The sequence below is a fragment of the Pagrus pagrus genome (assembly GCF_965226575.1).
Source record: "Pagrus pagrus genome assembly, chromosome: 17".
Lineage (NCBI taxonomy): Eukaryota > Metazoa > Chordata > Actinopteri > Spariformes > Sparidae > Pagrus > Pagrus pagrus.
Genome location: NC_140201.1, coordinates 22,816,721 through 22,838,362, shown reverse-complemented (window position 1 = coordinate 22,838,362; position 21,642 = coordinate 22,816,721). Strand labels below are relative to the sequence as shown.

The 21,642-nt window shown below is 40.5% G+C and overlaps 1 protein-coding gene across 1 annotated transcript in view; it reads left to right on the top strand.

Annotated features, from left to right (window-relative positions):
* Positions 1 to 20,422, top strand: part of kcnk9 (potassium channel, subfamily K, member 9) — a 49,093-nt gene extending 28,671 nt beyond the window's left edge. Inside the window, exon 2 of the mRNA XM_084378608.1 lies at positions 12,754 to 20,422. Within this exon, the coding sequence (XP_084234734.1) occupies positions 12,754 to 13,637 (884 nt within the window). The 3' untranslated portion in view covers positions 13,638 to 20,422. The remainder of the gene's footprint in view (positions 1 to 12,753) is intronic.
* The last annotated feature ends 1,220 nt before the right edge of the window (positions 20,423 to 21,642 follow it).

Sequence of the window (21,642 nt, the reverse complement as noted above, 5' to 3'; positions counted from 1 at the left end):
TATTCCTTAACCAAGACTCCATGAAATTTTGACACCTAAACTACTTAAAAATAGTGAAGTACTGTTTACTTAAAATAGAAATATAGTTTTGACTTCAAAGGAGCAGTTTCAGTTTCACACTCACTGTTTTCTTGGAGCCAGAAGCTGCAGTAGCTGCCATCAGTAGAGCAGCATCTCCTGCTGCACAGCACTTTTGTGTCTGCTTTGTCCAAAGCTATAGTGGGATTGTGAGACAATTAAATTGGCAATGAAATCCCCTTCCCTCCATCTTTTCTTCCTTTTGCATTGATTAAGTTTGACATTCTGTACTGTATGTGGAACTGTGTGCTCGGCCACGATGGCAATTCACATTAGCTTCCCCCTTTTCCTTCTGAATAAACCGACAACAACAACAAAAAGAGAAAAACCCTGAGCCAGAGGAAATTTCTCTGGAACATCGTTTCACTCACAATAGATGGAAAATCTTCCGTTTGAGTCATTTTTGTGTTAAATAAGTTTGTTTCTGAGAGCAGCAAAACACTGAAGCTATGTAGCATGATGACTTTAGGTTGAATGTGCTCGTTGTAAAGTGTATGTTCCTCTATGTGATCCTGCGTTCATCGTGCGTCTCTGGATAACAGCTTTGGACAAACACTTAAAATGTAAATGTGATCTTTCTGAGCTGCAGGCAGGCATCTCTGATATCGCTGGAATTGCCTCTTTGTCACATAGAATTTTATGTTTGACATTTTCCCCTTAACAATAGAGTAAAGATGACTAGCAGCTGAAAGACCATCACCATTATGGCACCATAACACAGTAGAGTTGTAGGCTGACTTTTGTTTTGTTAAAAAAGCTGATTGCAAAAGGTTCCCTGCCTGTAGTAGGTAACCATGGTGCTCCCACTTCCCAGACACATTAAGCTCTTGTCGGTGACGTGGTGGAGACTCAGCCAGAGAGCTGAACAAGGTGTTCTCACCTCTGCGCTCCCTGCTCTTCTTGACCTTCATTAAAATGCCATGGCCTGTAGCAATTAATGCCACCAGGGCGGCTGAAATAATACGAGACAGATTAACCTGCGGATCAAACAAGCAAAAGGTGTTGGTTTAAGCAACTGCTTGACACTTGTAGAGTAACTACCGGGGCTGTGTGCGGGTGCTAATGAGGGACTACCTTGATAGTGTTATGAATAATGAATGATACAGATTATATAACCAGCAACATGTGAAAGTGAATGAAAGCCAAAGGGAGATATCCTCTCCTTTACTGTACTCTCTGATAAAATGATGCGCTCAGATGTTAAGTGGGTATCAACTATGTTTCTAGTCCACTTTATATGCTGTTCTCCAAGTGAATACTTGATGAATACTTGAATACTAGATGAATATAGATACTCCTGTAGTTAGGTATGAGGCAGCAATTTTTGTTTCAAAAGGTTCAGTTGAAGAATTGAAGTGCATTTGTCTTACATTAAATGAAAGTGACATTTCCAGTTTTCTTATAGAATACAAGAATAAGAATACAAATAACATACAATTAAAACTAAGGTTTGAAGCCATTTACTACCCTTTTACCTGCACTTGGTAATAAGAAAACAAGCTGCACCAATCATTTATTTTTCAGGCTGCCTCATCAGAAAATATACCATGTAGATCGACTTTGACTGCAGCTTATCACGGCCCATATTTACATTTCTTGTTTGGCCACGATCTCTAGTGGCTGTAGTCACTGTTAAATCAGCAAAGGCGGAAGAGAGGCAGAGTAGTATAAAGAGCGAAAAAGTCAGAGGTCAGGGATGGATTGTCTGGTGAAACAAGCACTTGCCTGGTTTTCCTAAACCTTACCAAGTGGTTTTCTCGCCTAAACCAAATCAAACTGCGAGTGTATGATGAAGGTCTGGTATGACTGTAGGATCATGTTGTTTTGGCAGTCACTGGCAATCAATCTGTTTAGCTGGTAGGTGTGAGGATGTGCTGATATTGTCATTAAACAAAGGATCAGATTTTTAACTAAAAAGAGATCACTAACTCTACAGAGACGAATCTGTAGTTTCTAGTTCTCAGCTCTTTTGAACATTTTTCTTTTTCTTTTCATTAGTAGTAATGAGGTCTTAAGTTAACACAGTATTATTTGCCACTATTATATCTTTTTTTTTTAATGAGAGATTTCTGTATTTGTGCTTTTGTCCGTGCTTTTCTCACTAGTCTGAGTGGTGGCGGTGACTCATTAGAAAAAGGTGACGTCACATATTTGTGTGCACTAATCAGGATCGGATGACAGTCTAGAGGTTGCTTGTTTTGTGTTAAACCGTGTTAAAGGTCTAGTGTGTAGGGGGATTTATTGGCAGAAATGCAATATAATATCTTTTCTAATGTTTTCAGTTGTGTATAATCGGCTGAAACTAAGAATTGTTGTGTGTTCATTATGTTTCAAACGCTGCTTTAGCCTTTTGTGTTTTTTGTGGCCACCGTACATTCTCCTACACGCTTAGTATGGGGGTTGGGGGGAGGGGTGTTCAGTTGGTTGGACCTTTAAAATCTTTATAATAGGTTCCCAAAGATTTTTTCACACACTTTGATTATGTCATAAATAGTCAGTGTTTCAGAGAAATACATAATGGATTTCAGTTGCTTTCAGGATTAATGTTGATTCACTACTTAGCAGAAGAGAGGCTGTTGGATCTTAGCGCCTGAACTTTTACTCTTTCAAGGTGGAGGCTGTTGGTTTATTCATTAATCCATTATATGACCGTGAGATGTTCCTTTTTCCAGCACAGAAGAAATTAAATATTTATGATATAATAATAGAATGATATAATAATTGGATTCAGGCTGCCAGCTGTGTCAATTCAGAGTTGCAGCAACAATGACTCACTCTCACTGACACGGACCTATGGAGATCTCATTGTGGGTGTGGGCAGACATTCAAAATAAGTCACCGTAAAGTGGATTGGAGCCAAACACAGGTTGAGTCATGCGGTTTATGATGAGAGCTGCCTTGGTATATAGAAAATGTGTAAAGCATTAGAGGCACTTTGGATATGATTGTGGAGAGCCGCATGGGGAGGGGTGATACGTGTATTCAATTATAGATTGAATTTTTTGATAGCTTAAAAAAAAAAAAGAATAAAGAACAGCCACATTTTGTGTGAAATGGATTATATTCATCTGTTTGTGTCAGAGGGTTTGATGAAGTGATACACATCTTAAAGCACTGGAATAATCTGTCTAATATTCTGCTCTTTGGTTTTCAACAACAACAATCTTAGTCACAATCACAACATCTGTTACGATCATTTTTCACCCTGCTGGCATCATGGCTCTAGTTGGCAGTGTCAGTCAGTTGATCTACCACTTTAGTCCAGACTGAAAATCTACATCTTTTGATGGATTGCCATTAAATATTATGCAGAAATGTACCGTCCCCAGAGGATATGTTCACAAAGACTGCGGTGATGCCCTGACCTGTCTTCTAGCGCCTACATGAGGTTTACTTTAGTTTTTTAGTAACGTGCTTAGGAAACAATTAAATGTATTTCTATTACATGTTATAGATATTTACGGTTCTCAGAGGATGAATCACTGACATTCAATCATTTGGCCGATGCTTTTGTCCAAAGTAAAGTACAAATAAGGTCATCCAAGACACAGTAGATCGAGGAGAAGCTCGGAGAATAACTGACTCAACCTTCCTAACCCAGTACAACCCAAATTGTATAATATACAAGCCAGTCCACTGTGTCACTGTTGTTTGTGGCTTTGCCCACCTGTGAAAACTACACAAACTCATACCATTGTTAAGATAGCAATAACAAACATGCATTGTCCGTTTACACGTTCAAAATAAAGTCACCTATACTACTTTGCTAAGGGAAACATCATTGTTATGCTTAAAATAAGTACTTATTTTCAACAGTGACTATTGACTATGTGCTTCTCACAGGACTCAAACTCGTCATTATCGCCCCCTGTTGGTGTTAGACCTTCATACACGTTCACACTTTCTGCACCTAAGCAAGGCAAACTGTCACACTGATTAGATGTCCTCTAGGTGATCAGCGGGTCTGTTACTTGCTTTTGTGTGAGACTGGGCCGACCTTCTACCTGACACAGGTGAAGAGACCCCTTAGAGGGAGTGGGAACGGTGACAGAGGGAGCTCTGAGGAGAAGAGTTTGGATTAATATTTGCCTGCCTCACAGTGACAGTAGGACTAGTAGTCATTCATTTGCATCAGCCTAAATAAAGGAATTTGGGAAGGTTGGTGCTACAGTAGAAGTAGCTTAACTTACAGGGAGCCAGTGGAGAGTAATGAAAAATGGAGTGACATGAGCTGCCTTTGGCTGGATGAAGACCGGACGTGCTGCTGCATTTTGGACCATTTACAGAGTGTTTTACTGTGCATATGAGCAGCCCTGCCAGGTGGGTGTTAACAGCAGTCAAGTTGAGAGATGACCATGCCTAATCATTTCAGTGATCCCAGAGTGCCAGCAGCAAGTCAGAGTTTTCACTTATCCAGTAAAATATCTCAACACCGTTTTTTTCACAGACACTAATGCTTCCCAGACAATGTCTAATATCTACTGTGATCCCCTGACAGCAACAGTAGTGGCTAAATTGCTGTGACATTTGGTACACACACTGATGTTTACGCTCATCGCCTGGCTTTTCATCTTGAGCCATCATGATGTCAAAATTTCACCTTGTTCATTAGTTTGCTTCTTAACAAAATACCTGCAGAACTAAATGACATTGTGTTTAGTGCTATTTTGCACAGGATAGCATGCTAACACGCTACACTAACATAGTGAACAAGGTAAACATTGTACTTGGCTAAAAGCCAGCATGTTAGCGCTGCCAGTGTGAGAATGCTGGCATACTGACACATTAGCATTTAGCTGTGCTGTTAGCATGTCTGTAGACTCTTTGGCTCAATCCCATATCCAATTTTTACCCCTTCCCCTCCATTTTGAGTGCCCACTCGCCCCCTGGAACAGAGTTACCAGGGGTAGTGGGGTAGTCAGTGGTGTTTATGTAAACGCAACTGGACAAATATGCCATCTTCAGCTGTGATTTCTCTTGTGTTATCGGCAATCCTGGTATTATCACAATGCTGTTTGCCATTTATCTGATGGAGATGAAAAAACATGGATCATTGAAACAACACTGAAATGCAAGACAGGGATGCACAAATCAGCAATAACAATGTGACATCAGCTACTGTAGCTGCTTGGCTCCCAAGGCATCAGAAAACTAGTAGTGATTATTTAATGCTTTTTTATAAAGAAAAGGACCATAATACATTGAAACGACAGAGAATTCTCATAACCCTCGGTTGGAAGTGTGCTTACGTAGCCCGAACACTTCACCTTTCCCCTCTATCCTGACGAACGGTGACACCCTGCATGAGGACGCGAAACAGAAGGGTAAGGCTAAGTGATAGGGGAAAGGGGTGTGTTGAGTTCGAGCCGTAGTCTTGTTTTATAATACAAAAAGATAGTGACATGAAAGTGTATCGAGCTACAGTTTCTATCTCTTCCTACTCCAAATGACACTAAAAATATTCTCATGAGTCAACTTTGAGTAGACATGTTACAACACTTCCCACTCTGGTTTGTTCAACATTTAAAGAGTGACTCAACAGATGTGCAGTGATACAGAAGACTTCAAACGGAAAAGTTCAGGGAGAGAAGCTGCTGTGCTAAACTGCCCTGAAATGCTGTTCTTAGCTCACGCTGAGGTTCACAGAAACTAGATAGACTTTCACTTTACTTTCTGCTGTTTATTTCTACACAAATGGCCAGCAGATTTAGTTTTAGTCCATGGACTGGCTTATGGAGCAATGCTACAAGCATTGCAATGGATTTTTTAAGCAGCTGTTTTCTTTACAACATGTCTTATTGTTACATTGTTTATTATAATCCAACATCCTTTAGTATTAATTTGCACTAAAGGAGGCCCAAACACTTTCTGCTTAAGGCAAATCTGTTTAGGAGACAATTTCTCAAAGGTTCCTTCTGATCGTCTCCACATCTGATTTCCATTTGGGCAAATTTACAGCATCTCAATTAGTGGATTGTGGAGCTCTTCTCAGTCGCAGACACACTTTGTGCTTCTGGCAGATAAGACTGATGTGTTTTTGCAAACAAATCTTGTCTGCTGCAGCTTGTAGGAGAGTATAGATTGAAAACATGCCACGTCTTTTTCTTCCCCCTTCAGGACGCCTGAATGGATGTCCAGAACATCAGCCTCCAAATGTTTCGCATTATGTAATATTTGAGTGGCCGCGCCTTCCTTGTGCCTTTTGTCTTTCATTAAAGAGTGTGATTCTCTTTCCGCTGCGCTACACGCCGCGCTGAACACACGCATTCACCTGTGCACACATGAGCACAAAAGCACCTGTGCAGGGCAGGCCTCTGTGTGGCAGAGCAAATATGTCTGTTCCCAAGACAACAGCAGATAATAGAGTCATTATAACAGGACAAACAGATTACACAGTGCGGCGCTGCCTCAGAGAACCACACATCCCATCAGCGACATCAAAGAAATGCTTTAAGAGACTGGCTCGGAAAAAATAAATAACTTTATTAGGAATCTATAATAATCTTTTCCCTCTCTTACTTATTCAGGGCTAAGAAATCATTTTTGTGTGTTTTCTTGTGTGAAATTCATCAGAAGTTGTGCAGCAGAGGATTTTTCCCAGACGGAAACACAAACTGAACACCTCTCATGAACTCTTGTCTTATTGTCTGGTATCAATCAATGATAGACAGTAGCCAAGTGGACATTATTTGATATGAGAATGTCACAGATGATTACATTTACAAGCAATCATACAGTACAAGTATGCTCTTCAGGTCTGCAGGCCGTCTCACTGAGTCCCTGCTGATCCCTGTTAATCACCCTGTATTATTGCATTGGAGATGTAAGGACAGTAATGAATGTGGGAGCTAAAGCTGAAGCAGAGCTCGAACTGATATGACATCACTGTGGGACGGATTTCATTGTTGAGTTATCCTTTTAATGTGCTGGGTGAAGTTTTGAGTGGTCCTTGTTATAAGCATTAGTTAATATGGGTAATAAGGCCCTTGATGATGCTTATTAACATTACTTTATTTTACTTAGACTATATAAACCCCCCCATAGCAAACATTTTCAGCCTTGACCATAGTTAGTGCAAATTCCAGGTTGAGAAGCTGTAAAAAAGCATTGTTAAAGTAAATAAGTGCATAATAAATGATTGATTAACCTTAAAGGGATACTGTGTAAGAAATTCAAACAAATAATTTTAATATTTACAATATTAATGAGGTATTAAAACAAACTCAGAAATATTTATTTTTTCCATAAGTGAATAAACAAGCTGTTCTCAGAGGAAAATAAGGTCCCAGAACACTGTTTGAAGCTAAAAGGGGGCAGGGTCAGGGCCAGATATAAACAGTGAAACAGTATAAAATTGTGGTGTTCTTTGAGGTCAGTTTGTTTATTTAGTTAATCAGAAATGAAAACAAAGAATTGGTTTTTGCTAGTTTGTTAAAAATGCAGCTTTAACAAGACAGAGTTCTTGCCTCAGATCAGACAGCTGCAGAACGGACTGTTAGCTGTTAATGAGCACATGATAAAGTATGTTTTAATCCTAATAATACAACAAAAACAACTTTGTAAAGGTTTAACAGTGACATTATAGTTAGTTAAAGTCAATAAATGTGTTTGTCATGTCATCTAACTATAAAGTAAGGTCTGTCTGTCTGTCTGTCAGTCGCATATCTCGAGAACTGTTCATCTGATCTACTTCACAGCAGGTCTGTTGCTGAGGATCTAAGGAAGTGCAGTGTCAAATTCGGTGCAGTTTGTACACGCAACACGTTCAATATGAATCCATTTTAAATAAACAGCAAACACCGCTCAGTACAGCAGCGGCGGTGTGGCTTAGGGCCCAACTCAAGTCACCAAGAGGCTGTTAACATTTGGTACCAACATCCGTACTGAGTGGCCCGATCACAAATAGACAGCTGTACGCCCGTCAGTTCACACCTGGCATTGACATGCGCCTCGACATGTATCTTGAGTAAACACTGCTTTATATGCAAATAAACACATACATCAACGGAACAAACAGATATAATGTTTCATACGCACATACGCATTTTGTCTTCAGGTAAAACATTTGATAAGAAATAATAAGAAGGCCCAAATAGTTAAGAATTTGCTGTAGACAGCGTTTCACTAAGTCTATAAAGTTTCTTGTAACAAAATTTAGCGATTTCTTAAGGGAGTTAAGCTGCTCATGTTGGGAGGGGAGGTAGAGTTTAGACACAGAAGCAGACAGGCTGGAACAGTGATGCCGTGACAAACTGACACTTTCAAGAAGGCTTATAAACTTTTGTTAACTTTCTTAAGTGTCTATAAACTATTAACAAGTACATTTTTATGTCTTATAATTTCACAATAAACATGTTAATGATGCCATTATTAACACTTATATAGTCTTTTGACACAATAATGTAAATAAGCATCTTAGAAGGACGAAGCGTCACCATACACTGCTTTCATGGCTTGGCTAAACTGTTATCACTTACAGACCCAGACTTTGCATATCACAGTGCAATCAAGCATCACCCCACGGACACTTAGGTCCAGTTTTAAACTTTTAAAGTGGATGGCAAATCTAACAGGAAACACATACCAGTGTGGTGACCCCGCAGTTGGCGGCTGCTGAATCGATACTTAATACACTCCAGTCTGATTGCAGCAGGGAGAGGCTGCTGAGAGTGAAAGTCGCACACAAACCTCTAATGACTTTCCAAACAGAACTCTATGTTTTAGTCAATATATAACATGTTGGAGTGTAAAAACATAATGTCTAATGATTAGTTACAGACAGGAGAGTTGTGGTAATCTGTCTGCACAGTGAAACTGGAGCGCAAATCAAATGAAAGCTGTCATTTCTTCACAGCTGCCACCGTAATTCATTATGTCCTAATTACCCAGCGAGAACAAAATTTAAGCAATAAGAATCAATATCAATTAATTTGCAAATTTTCAGGGAAGGAGGGAAGAAGACAGATGTCTTGGTAGAATACAAATCTGCCCGGAGATGTAATTATGATTGACGAACACTTTTGGGGTGCAACAAGCATGTTTCGCTACATCTTGCACATAATGTGTTCATCGGCAGTATGGGAGGGTTCTTACATATGGTTTGTTCTCCTGAATTAATTAGATTAAACTTAGATTAGGAGGTGTTTCACTAGTGACAGATTTGTTTATTATTTGATTTAATTATCTTTCACAAAGCACATTACTGTTAATATCTTATCTGCATCATATGACACAGCAATGAAGATTTGTGCATTTTAGATACTTCTTATAGGATTGCTCATGTATCTGAAGGAAGCCGCTCTCCCTTTGTGTGTATGTGGAAACAATGTGCACATCGCTGCTCACTGTCTGAGGAATTCAATCGGCTCATTTGCAGTCAGCACATGCCGGTGACACAGTGGGTTGTTGCTGACCTGCAGCTGATCCTTCAGCTTCCTGCGCGGACCTCAAACTTCAAGGACCGAGCACTGATTCTGAATCTACACTTCTGTTACAGCCCAATGGACAGAATAAATGCTGGCAAACTTAACATTTCTTTACGTTGCAACTTATATTCCTTTGGGTTCAGTTTTCAGTTTTATCTTGTGACAATGCTGTTATGCTCTGGTTATATTTACAAAAAACACTTGGTTAGGGTTAGTTAAAGATCATGCTTTGGCTTAAAATAACTGTTTTGATCACCTAAAACATGGCTGGAGAAGTCCCGAGGTCTCATCAATTTTTTTTTGTTGAAACAGACTCTGTGTCACATTTACAATATCACGTGTCACATATTAACCCATGGTTGTATATGGGAGGGAGATTGTAAGTCCGGCAGCTGTTCAGAATTATTTTTCAGTAAGTTGACCTTGAGTTTAGATTGTTCTGTGAGACTACTTTTTCCGAGGTCAAGAATGATCTCATTCTTAAGTCGTATTGTTGCTGGATGCTGTACTGCAGAATTTTCTAATCAGTTTGTACCCACAAGCGCATTTGGATCAAATGTATTTTCAGTGTTCTGAAATAGGTTTTGACTGATGGCAAAAATAGGAATGAAGGAAAAAAGGAAAAACTGCAACATATGTTAAAAAATGTTTTTTTAAGTATAAACTGTATATAATTTGCAGTTAGAGAGTTACCCCCTGACTTGACTTTGGAAGGAGGAAAATCATAATTGCTCTGGCCTCTTAGGTATAGCATTACAGCTAGGTGTGGTTGATTGTGGTCTGTTGTACTTGTGACCACACCCGTATGTGATGTAGCATGGTACTGTAGTGCCATACAACATCACTGCTGCAGGGTGATGAGTTGGCAGACCGGGTTAAATTACTGTTTAAAGTCATAAACAGCTGTTTAAAAAAATGCTTTCTCCAACACTGTCACACAAAGAGCGTAGAAGGTGGACCCAAATCCAAGAGATGGCAGGCAGGCAGACATTTTATTCAAACTAAACCTCAGGATCAGGTAAACGGAACAGATGACTCGACAAAGTCCGAACTGAAAACTGGAATTTAAACAAACCAAACTGATGAGGGGATGAGGTGCAGGTGGAGAAGGACAGGGGAATGAGTTGAAGAGGCAAGAGAGCTGGAAAGGAGCTGATAGGCAAGAACACTGGGAACAAAGCACTGCTAATGAGGCTGATGCAGGACAGGTGTGGAGGACAATCAGGCTGTAACACAGGAGGGAAACAGCACGAACTGCAAAGAGACCACAAAAACCTGGAAAATACAATAAAAGGAAATAGACATGACAGGACCGTTACAAACAAAACAAACGTAATAACATTTTGGATTATAAAGTTCAATCAAGTTCAGGGCGAATAGGATGAGCAAGATTATATCAACAAGTGTTTAGTCATGAAGATAAGCATTGGACTTTTCCTCCAATTGTTGCAGGTCTGTGTAGGAGATATGATCTGTGGTTGTTCTTCTCCTGGAGATACCGTCAAGGCTGGAGGGGTACTAATGTTTGTGTTGGTCCCCATGCTTTTATTTTACAATGGAAAAGATTTATCACCACTCAAAGTTGCATATGTAAAATGACACAAACTCACCATCATGTCATTTAAGTCTACAGAGGATGTGGCAGGGTTTATGGAGAGATTCAACCCAAATACAGTACAAACTAGGAAATGTGCTAAAAAACTAGTTTTCGTTATTCATTCGCATCAATTAACATCACCGAAATAAAACTTCGAGGTGAATTGTCGATTTTGTTAGCAAACTGTGGGCAAATGCACAAGGTGAGAACATAGCAGTAACCTTACCTGATAAAGGCACACAGACACATTAGAATTCATTCATATTTCTATTCTATTTACAACATTTACTCTCCTTTTTTGCTGTTTTTGGTCTCCACCAACTCTTGAGAAAAAATATACGGCTTTTAGCAGCTAAATGTTGCACTACAGGTGGGCCAAACAGGTGGACAGAGGGTTCATCAGAGTTTGTCCATTAAAAACCTGCACAAACAACAGGTGGACAAAACAGCCTGGAAAGAGCATTAATTAAAATATAGTTTGCTGGTGGAGAAACAGAAATAATCAGCTAAAAAAGAACCAAAAAAAACCCTGTGGATCGGCTGATCACTAAACGTGACCCTCACATTATGCACAATGGTCATTTGACCCATCGTGAATATAACGAATAATGATAGTGCAGCTTTAAAACATCTTTGATATCTTTAAAAGCTTAATAAATCAGTATTTTTACAGTACTGGTACTCGATGTTTCCACAAATCCCACTGATGAAACCTGAAACCACTAACACTCGCTGCACATGCAAATACAAGTGCTCTGGTTGCTGGTTCAAATCAGATCGCCAGAGCTGAATGTTTTTTGTTTTTTTAAGTACACAGCTAAACACATGCTCGAGTGGGTAGAAAGCCACCCGGGAAAACACAATATCAATATTTGTGAGCTCAAAACACAGAAGTTGTTCAGGACATATCCAAACTAAATTAATAAAAAATGATGTACGGTTCACCAAAAATATGATGTCTCCATTTGGAAGGCAGTTGTTGAAGTGATACACATGCCAACTGATGGTGGGTGTTTCTTGGCTATGATTTTGGTGTTTAATACTCACAGTTATGTGCCGTGGTAGGGGAGAGATAATCAATACGACACTCTGTTTTCAGCGCTGCATATTCAAGAGATGTAGGTTTCATTCATACTGTAATTTCTGGAGTAACTGTAAATATCGTGCAATGCACATAAAATCGTTTATATTACACTGAAGGATGAGATGTAACATAATGTATGAACCCCATTGTTAGCCCCTTTTCAGAAGTCTGTTTGTGTGTGAGTCAGCAGCTTGTGGTCTAAAGATAAAGTTTAATTAAGCTAAAAGCTTCACTGGCTCCCACATGACTTCTCTCCAATCCCTCCTCCAAACTCTTCTACCTCGCCGGAAACTTCTGACTAATTGGACGACCCACTCGCCATAATCTTTGAGCCCAAATAAGATTAATGAGCAGACACATTTCTGTGGCATGCACCTATTCAATAACCCTTTTGGCAGCGCTCGCAGACTCTTAGGCAGATTTCTTGCTTGGTCATGTTTGTAAACAAAAAGGTTGATCTGGGGCTTTTTGAGCAGCGGGAAGCGCTCGTGACGCCGCCGCCGCTTCACAAACGGCCGACAAAACTTCCTACATCACTAACTTCTGCTGTCTGTCTGCTCTTTTCTCAGGGTACGGGCATGCAGCGCCGGGGACCGACGCAGGGAAGGCCTTTTGCATGTTTTATGCCGTCCTGGGAATCCCTCTGACTCTTGTCATGTTTCAAAGTCTGGGCGAGAGGATGAACACTTTTGTCAAATACCTACTGAAGCGCATCAAGAAGTGCTGCGGCATGAGCATCACCGATGTGTCCATGGAGAACATGGTGACCGTAGGATTCTTCTCCTGCGTGGGCACGCTGTGCATCGGGGCTGCTGCCTTCTCCCACTATGAGGACTGGAGCTTCTTCCAGTCATATTATTACTGCTTCATCACATTAACAACTATAGGCTTTGGGGACTTTGTGGCCCTTCAAAAGAACCGGGCCCTCCAGAAGAAGCCCCTGTATGTGGCCTTTAGCTTCATGTATATCCTGGTGGGCCTGACGGTCATCGGGGCCTTCCTCAACCTGGTGGTGCTCCGCTTCCTCACTATGAACAGCGAGGACGAGCGGCGGGACGCCGAGGAACGCGCCTCGCTAGCTGGCAACCGGAACAGCATGATCATCCACATCCAGGACGAATCACTGCCGCGGGGCCGGCGGCGGCGCGAGCCATACCGGGCAGAAGTGACTGATTTACAGTCAGTCTGCTCCTGTATGCACTACCACTCGCATGACTTCGGCAGCTCTGGGGGAGGGATGGGAGGCCTGGGCTGTGCCTTCTCCCATCAGAACTCGTTCAGCTCGCAGCTGAATCCCAATCAGTACTTTCACTCGGTTTCCTACAGGATCGAGGAGATCTCGCCCAGCACCTTGAAAAACAGCTTCTTCCCTTCGCCCATCAGCTCGGTGTCTCCGGGCCTTCACAGCTTCACAGACAATCACCAGCTCATGAGGAGAAGGAAATCCATCTAAACCCTAACACAGACAGGACAAATGACTTTCCATGTTTTATACACAAGGTCAAACATTTCCAATGCTGCTCCTTACCAAATCTTATTTCAGCACTTTTTTTTTTCCCTTTTTATTAGTTGTATGTAATATAAAAAGTATTCTTGGGAACAGATGAAGAACACTACGCAGAACAGCAAGCGTGGACACAACGGGATGCAAAGCATGAAGCATGGATGTCTATTTTTTCAAGAGATTGCTCCATTTACACAAACTACAAGACCTTCCTTATTTCAGATTTACAGTACAAAATTGATATGAATTGATAACTTTGGTTACATACCAAATGATGCACACTTGGGGAAATGCTATTTTTCAAAAGGGAGTATGCTTGTTTCACCTTAACTTGAAGAAACTTTTGCCGTTATGTACTATTCCATTGCCTCACTGCAGACAGAGATTTTAAAATGACTTAAAGCATCAGGTATTGTTTTCTATAAGCAATCATATATTTCAATGGTTTCACCACACATCAAGCCAAAATATTGTTGCCAATGTTAGCATGTGCATTAGATGTCATTTAATGAGTGTGCCATGGTTTTTGTGACATTCGTCTGTTTATAGGACAGCTGTACGAAGGGCGTCTGTTTGTCTTGGATTTAAAGGATCATGCTGCTGTTATTGATATTTCTCCCTCGTCCAGAGTCAGATCTGGCCACGCAAGCTTTAATTCCACCCACGGCGTTTTTCATAATGAGAGTTAAAATTGACCTAAAGGAAAATCCACCCTCTCTGCTACACTGGTAACCACATTGGTCAATTATGGTTTGTTTTGTTTCCCATTGACATAGAATATCAGTTCAATCAATTAAAGTGCACTCCTCTCTGCATTAATTATTCCACACAAATACTCTACAATAATACAGGGATAACACCACTGTAAAAGAGGCACAGAGACCAGCTCCTTCATTTACAGTCGCCTTAATAGATCAGAATGCAGTGCAGCTAAAGACATCGAACGAAATGGCCATTCAGTGATTTAGTATTCCATAAAGCTGGGGGAGACATGAGGCCGGTAAAACTAGAATGGCACTCAGTAGAGTGCATACCTCCACCAAGGCCCAACAGTCCCCTTTAATTCAATCAAGCCTGATCCAATATCAAACTCGTTAAATTTTAAACCACCCATAACTACTGAACCATAATTTCAAGCTCATCATATCTAGGATCCAAATCAAATTGTACTCACTTCGATTCTTTTCACCAAGATCTGTGCATTTTTCCCTGAGAAATCAACAAAGATGTATTAAAATGCCCTATCTTGCAATGTTTTACAATGTTAAAGAAAGTTAGAAAAACTCCTGGATCCTTCCTTTCTTTTCCCGGATCTGCACAGAGAGTTAATGGGGTCCATTCTGGGCCGAGACCCATCCTCTATCCAAGTTCTGTGGATATCCAACAAACAAACAGGCTTGGATCATAACATAATATCCTTGGCAGGCACAAATGGTCAAGATTGATGCTGCAGAGGCTGAGACATCCTACGTTTTAGTTCCCAGTATGGATCGAGCTCTAAACAGACTGGATCCTTCCCACGATGTGACTCAATAGCATCATTCATTAGATCCTCACTGCCTCCTAAATGACAATTTTTTTGCAAACCTTACACCTTCAGTTTGTAACACAGGCTCATTCCCAGCTTGTTGAATACTGATGCTTTGGGATTGAAGGTCTGGTTGGCCACCATACCAAAGTTTCAGTATTTGACAAGGTTGGGGATGAGACCTGTAAAGAGCTCCCTGCAGAGCCACAAAAGACAGCCTACAACTGTAAAAATTGGTAGAGTGCCCCTTTAAGGTTGTGTTGTGACTAGGTTCATGTGATCACTGCGTGAATGTAATATTAAGAACTGAATATGGTGACCTTTCTTTCAATTGTTAATTATGATTCGTTCTATTATGAATTTCAGATCCATGGAGGTTTTGTATTTGTACAAATTAAGTCTTTGGGCTTGGCCAGCAGGAGAAACTCTACTGCAGAACCAGTAAGCAAACGTGGAAGGCAGAGACTTTTTGGCTCATACACCAGGCAGACAATTCTTGTTGGACTCAGTCTGATATCCAATTCTAAATAAAACATCCATAAATCACTGACATGTGGCCAGGTAGCTGAACCTTTGATTGGGTGCCACAAGTTTTCATGATCTTTTCAGAAGCATTGTTGGACTAGTTCGGGCCGGTGAGTTGGGTCGTGGGGAGTGAATTCACAGGTTTTTGGAAAATTATCAAACAACTCAAATGAGTGAAGTAAGTATCATAGTGTGATGATACAACACAGCGTAAGAGGATCAGAAGGTGGATTTTTCCTTTAAGCAGCGACCAAAGTGCAATGAAATGACTCCAGCTGAATTCATAAGCAGTGTAAATTTTAATCAAAGGCCGTGCATGATCACGCTCCAAAGTCCTGCGTATTGCGTTATGCATGCCTGTAGCAGCTGACCCTGAGTCTGCTGATGAAATCAGCTCAGATCTAAACAACGCAGCACCGAGAGCAGAGCTCTGTGCACTGACGGAGAAGCATGTAGATCTAAACTGACACCTCTCCAAGTTTGGATGCACTTTGGAGCCATTAAGGAAGCACAACCTGATAAACGCATCAACACGGAAACGAGCAGAAACGGTGAGGATGAGTTAATGTGAGGGGACGGCTGAAGATCACAGATAAAACAGCTGAATAACATCAGTATGATCCTTTCAGTTTCTGTAAAATATCCGAAGAAGAAAAAGGGATAGGGATGGTTTTTTTTTATGTTTGAAAGAGCTGATAAGTGCATGAACTTTGTATGATGAATGGGGAAATTATTTCAAAATAACTTTAAAAGTATCTTAATGGCAAATACTCTTAAGAATGATTCACATCATGAGCTGTTTCTTTTGCCAAAGTCTTTTTTCATTCAAACTGTACAATAATGTTTGTTCTCAGGTTTGAATGAACCACCTTTTTGTTGTTTTGCTCCTATAATGAACACAATCCCAGAAGTGCAAGTGCATTGGCCAAACAATACAATGTACATATCGAATTTTCATTCCACAACAGCAGGAATTTTCCAAAAAAAATGCGACTGAGATGCATCATCTCACTGAGGCCTGTGTCGCATCATTTTTGAGAGCCACATGTAAGCAAGTCTGGATATTTATGTTGATCACAGGCCTTTTTTTAAAGCCCAATGCGCCTTTTTTGTCACAGCTGGCCCAATGCTAGCATTTTCACTCTCACTGAGCTCCTAAATTAAGCAGGATTAAAGCTATAAACATCATTTCTAAATGCTTTTTAAGATGTAAATGTTTATTTGAGTATGTAAAGACCGGAGCTTTTTTAAGTTACACAGGGCTGGGAGCTATTTTATCCTTCAGCAAGTTCTATCCTTCAAAATCAATCAACGTTTCTGGAAACCGACAAAACTTACGCCAAATTTCTGGACTTTGACTTTCAGGAAATGTTACCGTCAGTATTCTTTGCAGCCTTGGTGTTTAACAGGCTTCTATTAATTTCCCGGGTAGCTGAGCATGCCTCACAAGGTGAATGCCACTCTGTTTGGGCGAATGGTGAAATGCCATGGATCCTATTCAGTCGTGACAAACATAACCAGGCGTGGAGTCCGAGATAAGCCCTAAAAGCATTGTTTCATTATTGGAACTATACTGGCTTGTCTAAATATCCTGTACAATATGTTTATAACAACCTTTGGAATAAAAAGGCCTTTTCATGGCTGAGATGCATATGTATTTTTACACATTAGCATATACGTGCCTTGAAGAAACAGCAGTCAGTGTTTCTGTTGAAGTGGGCACATTTGAATACGGTGGCTGCAGATCTGTTTGTGCTTTAGCAAACCTATTGGAAGATCATGGAAGTCTGGCTTTGGGGCTGATGGGAGAGCGGATGTGGTTAATGTATAGACAGATCAAAGTCCTGACAGACAAGTTCCCGTGAGGAGATGAAAATCAACAACCGATCTCATATCTACCTTCTGTAACTGCATACACACCCAGCGCCAAAGCAGACTGAATCACTCCCATGCAACAGATTAAATACGGAAGCCAAGAACGGCCGTTGTTGCAGCTTATTTTTTTAAAGCTGTTATCTCGAAAACACAAGTTAATGACTACATTATCTCGGGATAACAAAGCTGGTTTTCTTGTGACAAAGGGTTAACTAACTCGAGAAAACAAAAGCTTGTTTCCTCTTATTACTTTTAATGTTTATCAGAGACCAGGAGTGCCATGCCAGCATGTAAAGATGGCGTCTTAAGTAGCCATTGTTAATCGAGGCATCAGACTATACTTCAGTCTTACCTTTTTATATACATACTTTACTATACTATTCAAACACCCGCCAATGTGTGTAGTTTCCTTTCCCTATGTATCTTATGAGCACGTTTTCTCGTGATAAATTATCTCATTATCTTGTCTGTTTGTTTTCTCGAGATAACCTCACAAGAAAATAAACTTCATTATCTCGAGATAACGCAATGATTAACTTGTAATCTCAAGGGATTCAAAAATTGGGCCTGAAAAAATAAAATTGTGGCGGTTCTTAGCTTCCGTACTTAAAGGATAATTCCAATGTAAAGCAACTTGGGTCTTCTTTCTTCTTCTTGTTTTGGCCATCACTCTTGTTAGTCATACAGTAATAGCATACTCACAGAAGAACTTGCTGAGGTTTGGGAATGCCACAACAATGCTTAAAAACAGGCCAGATGGTGCGAGAAACATAAACAGGCAGATGATTAGACAGGTTTAAAGCTAATTAACGCTTGCAATATTCCACTGAAAAATCCCGAAGCAAAACCAAAAAGGAACTGATCCTACAGTATACTAATTAGTATTGTCTGTTTAGCTTGAAAGCTTGAAACATCTCATCCCCGTGTGCCACGCAGCTCCACTGTTGTCCACAACTATTTAACAAAAGCACATAAATGAGCCACACTGTTGCGCTGGGTGACAATGAGGAATATTAAGATGAACGTGGGCATTGTAGTTTATTTTGATCCCACATACATTAACCTTCTATAAAAACTCATTAGAGCATGTGTATTGATTCATCCATACCCCCGAACAAATGATAAACGACTGATTAACCTGTCTTTAAAGCTGCATTAATTGATTATGCAGCATTTTACATTTAATTTAGAGGTACGTATCTGGAGACCTGATGAAGCCCAATTATCACTCCCTGTTTTTGTCTCTACAAACTCATCAGCTAGCCGCTGAATTTGTCTGCCTGCTGGTTGTATCTGGACAGGTGACACAGTGCAGTGGGTTTATCTGAGCTTTTTCACAGAAAGAAAAGGTGCCTGGAGACAAGGCTGAGGAGAGTGGGCCACAAAAACCAGAAGATTAATCCAAAATAGACTTTGTAGAAGAACACCGTGGGTTCATCTCTACGAGCATTTCATTTCACCTCACACGTAGTTGAACCATTGTAGTGCAGCTTTAATGACTCACCTCTAGTGGGAACAAGTGGACCCGCAAATTGTTTGTTTTTAGTCTTTTTATAGGATTTTTTGGCAAAAAGAAAAACAAATAATTGCAGAATAATGTTGACCTTCGGCTAGACTGTTGACTAGCTGTTAGTTTTGCGCCTCTTTGCTATTAGTTGCAGTGATGTTGCCTTGCTCGCAGGTCTAAAGTATTACAATTGTCAAACAATGTTATAACCATAAGGAATGATGGCCAAAAGTGCGAAAATAAGACCCGACTTGTAATAAATCAGAAGAATCCTTTACACATTTCTAATACTGATAGGGTTGAGCATATATCTCCGTCGATCAGTGCCGCCTGCCTTCCATTCAGTTCATAGTCAAACTTTTCCAAGCAACATTTTGGGGAATGTATCAGCCATAATGGACCTTTTTTTGAGAGGAAGCAGCAAACAAATGAACTCATTTGCTTTTCATGAGCATTCAAGTCGCATCGTTTTTCATCGCCCTCCCACATGCACACATATTACTCAGATTTGTCTGCCATCATGCCATATTGATGGTCCTCGACTGAATGTTACTCTATATCACAGATGGCGTAGAGAAACAGCCGCACACACACCATCGCCCCTCAACAGACAAACAGTGCGACATTTTGTTTTCTCTCGTGGTTCCCTGCCACGTGGCATCAAACAGCACCAAGATGGATTGATACCTGATGGTTATTGGCTGTCGTTTGTTCTTCGGCATTTCGTACGTAGCCCTGCTTGGCTTCCAGGCCTCATTTACTGCATGTGGCAGTATGTGCAGGCCATTTTCTCTGTCAGTAGTGCCATGTTTTTCCTATGGCAGGGACAAAGAGACACAAATTGCACTACTCTCTGTGTAATACAATATAATAGAAAGGCTGTGTTCCATAACTTCTCTTTGTGAAATATCCTTTGCAATAGTTTCTTCTGTAGGTCTGATGAACAAATAATACCATGTACCATATTCTTACAGGAGATTATATCCCGTCTCGTTGGCATCCATGTGGTTTGACGGTCACGTTGAACCGACTGACGTCTTCTGTCACATTTTTGAAACTGATGTCTGTACAGTACACTCCAGTATGGGTCCCCTCTCTTTTCAACACGCAGAGAAGAGATTGTTTGAGAATTGTTCAGAGTGAAATGAACATTTTACATAGCATTTTACATTTGTATGTTTTCTGTTTTCTTTTTCTTTTTTTCTTTTCTTTTTTTGAGTGTGTGTGCATGATTTGGTGTGGATGACTCACTGGGTTTACACGGCCTGGGTGAAGCCATAACACACTTGAATAAAAATGATGAGCCTCCTTCTGAAAGCCTCTGTCGTCTTCTTCTTACCGCCTAACATCACCGGCTCCACTGAGAAGTTGTTTTAATCCACAAATGAGTTTTTCATTGTTAAAAAAACAGTCAAATTCGGGCCCGCAGCAATAGTATTACTTATTCATTCAAACAACACTTTCAATGATTTCTAAATGTGCCGCAGGCTGCTTTTTCAAACTAAACAGATTCTAGATCAACTTTGAATTGACTTAAAAATTCATGAAAACTACCTCTTGGGTATGTTACATTTACAAAGCAGAAACCAATACTTTTCTCAAGCTCCCAAGACATTTTTTTAAGTCAAGGTTTAGAGAACTGTGTCTTTCTAACACTGAAAACTCAGGAAGCCTGACCTCCAACAGTATCTGTTGATTAATAAAAAGAGACGCTGTGAGATAAACTGAACCGTCTCGGTGTTCAATATTCACACTTTCCGGCGAGGATCAGATCAAAGTGGAAAAATATTAGCTGTGAGAGAAAAAAATAGATGATTTTAAGATAACCACATCACATATTCTAACCTCTGTTCAGCTCATTTAACTTTCACTTTATTTCCACAACTCTCAGGCCTCAGTCAGACCAAACCAGACGTTACAGTGATTAGCAGCAGCTTGTGGGGTGATGTGGGAGGACACAACTGGGAAAGTATCATCGTATAATCCGTGAACTCAGCCTGGTTAACGCCCGGCTTCTGCTCTGGCCCTTCAACAACTCTTCCACCAACCACAACAAGTTTTATTTCTCCTCAGCTGCTGGTGCAGTCTCCTTGCTGCACAGCACCAAGCAACATAACAGAAGTTCAGAGCAACTTGGCAAACCTCTGAATGTTCAACACATCACACTCGCACCTAGACAACTTAATAGGACGATTTAGGCTTAGGAAAACATTGTGCTTTGGCTTAAAATAACAATGTTACGTACGTAACTGCAGTCACGTCATGTACAAGACCTAATTTCAATACGTTAGCGAGAGAGCAGAACTCACCGTTGACTTCTGGTTTCACACTGGACACGAACCGCTGTCTCCTGGTTGAACGTCTTGTGCTTGTAAAACCCAACCGTCCATCCCCGACCTCCTCGCTATGTGGACTTCACTCTCGATACTCCTTCACCTGACTTCCTCCCTTACTGCTGCAATAATTACTGCAGCCACTAGAGGTCGCAGCCTAACAACAAAATTCAATATGGGTCTCAA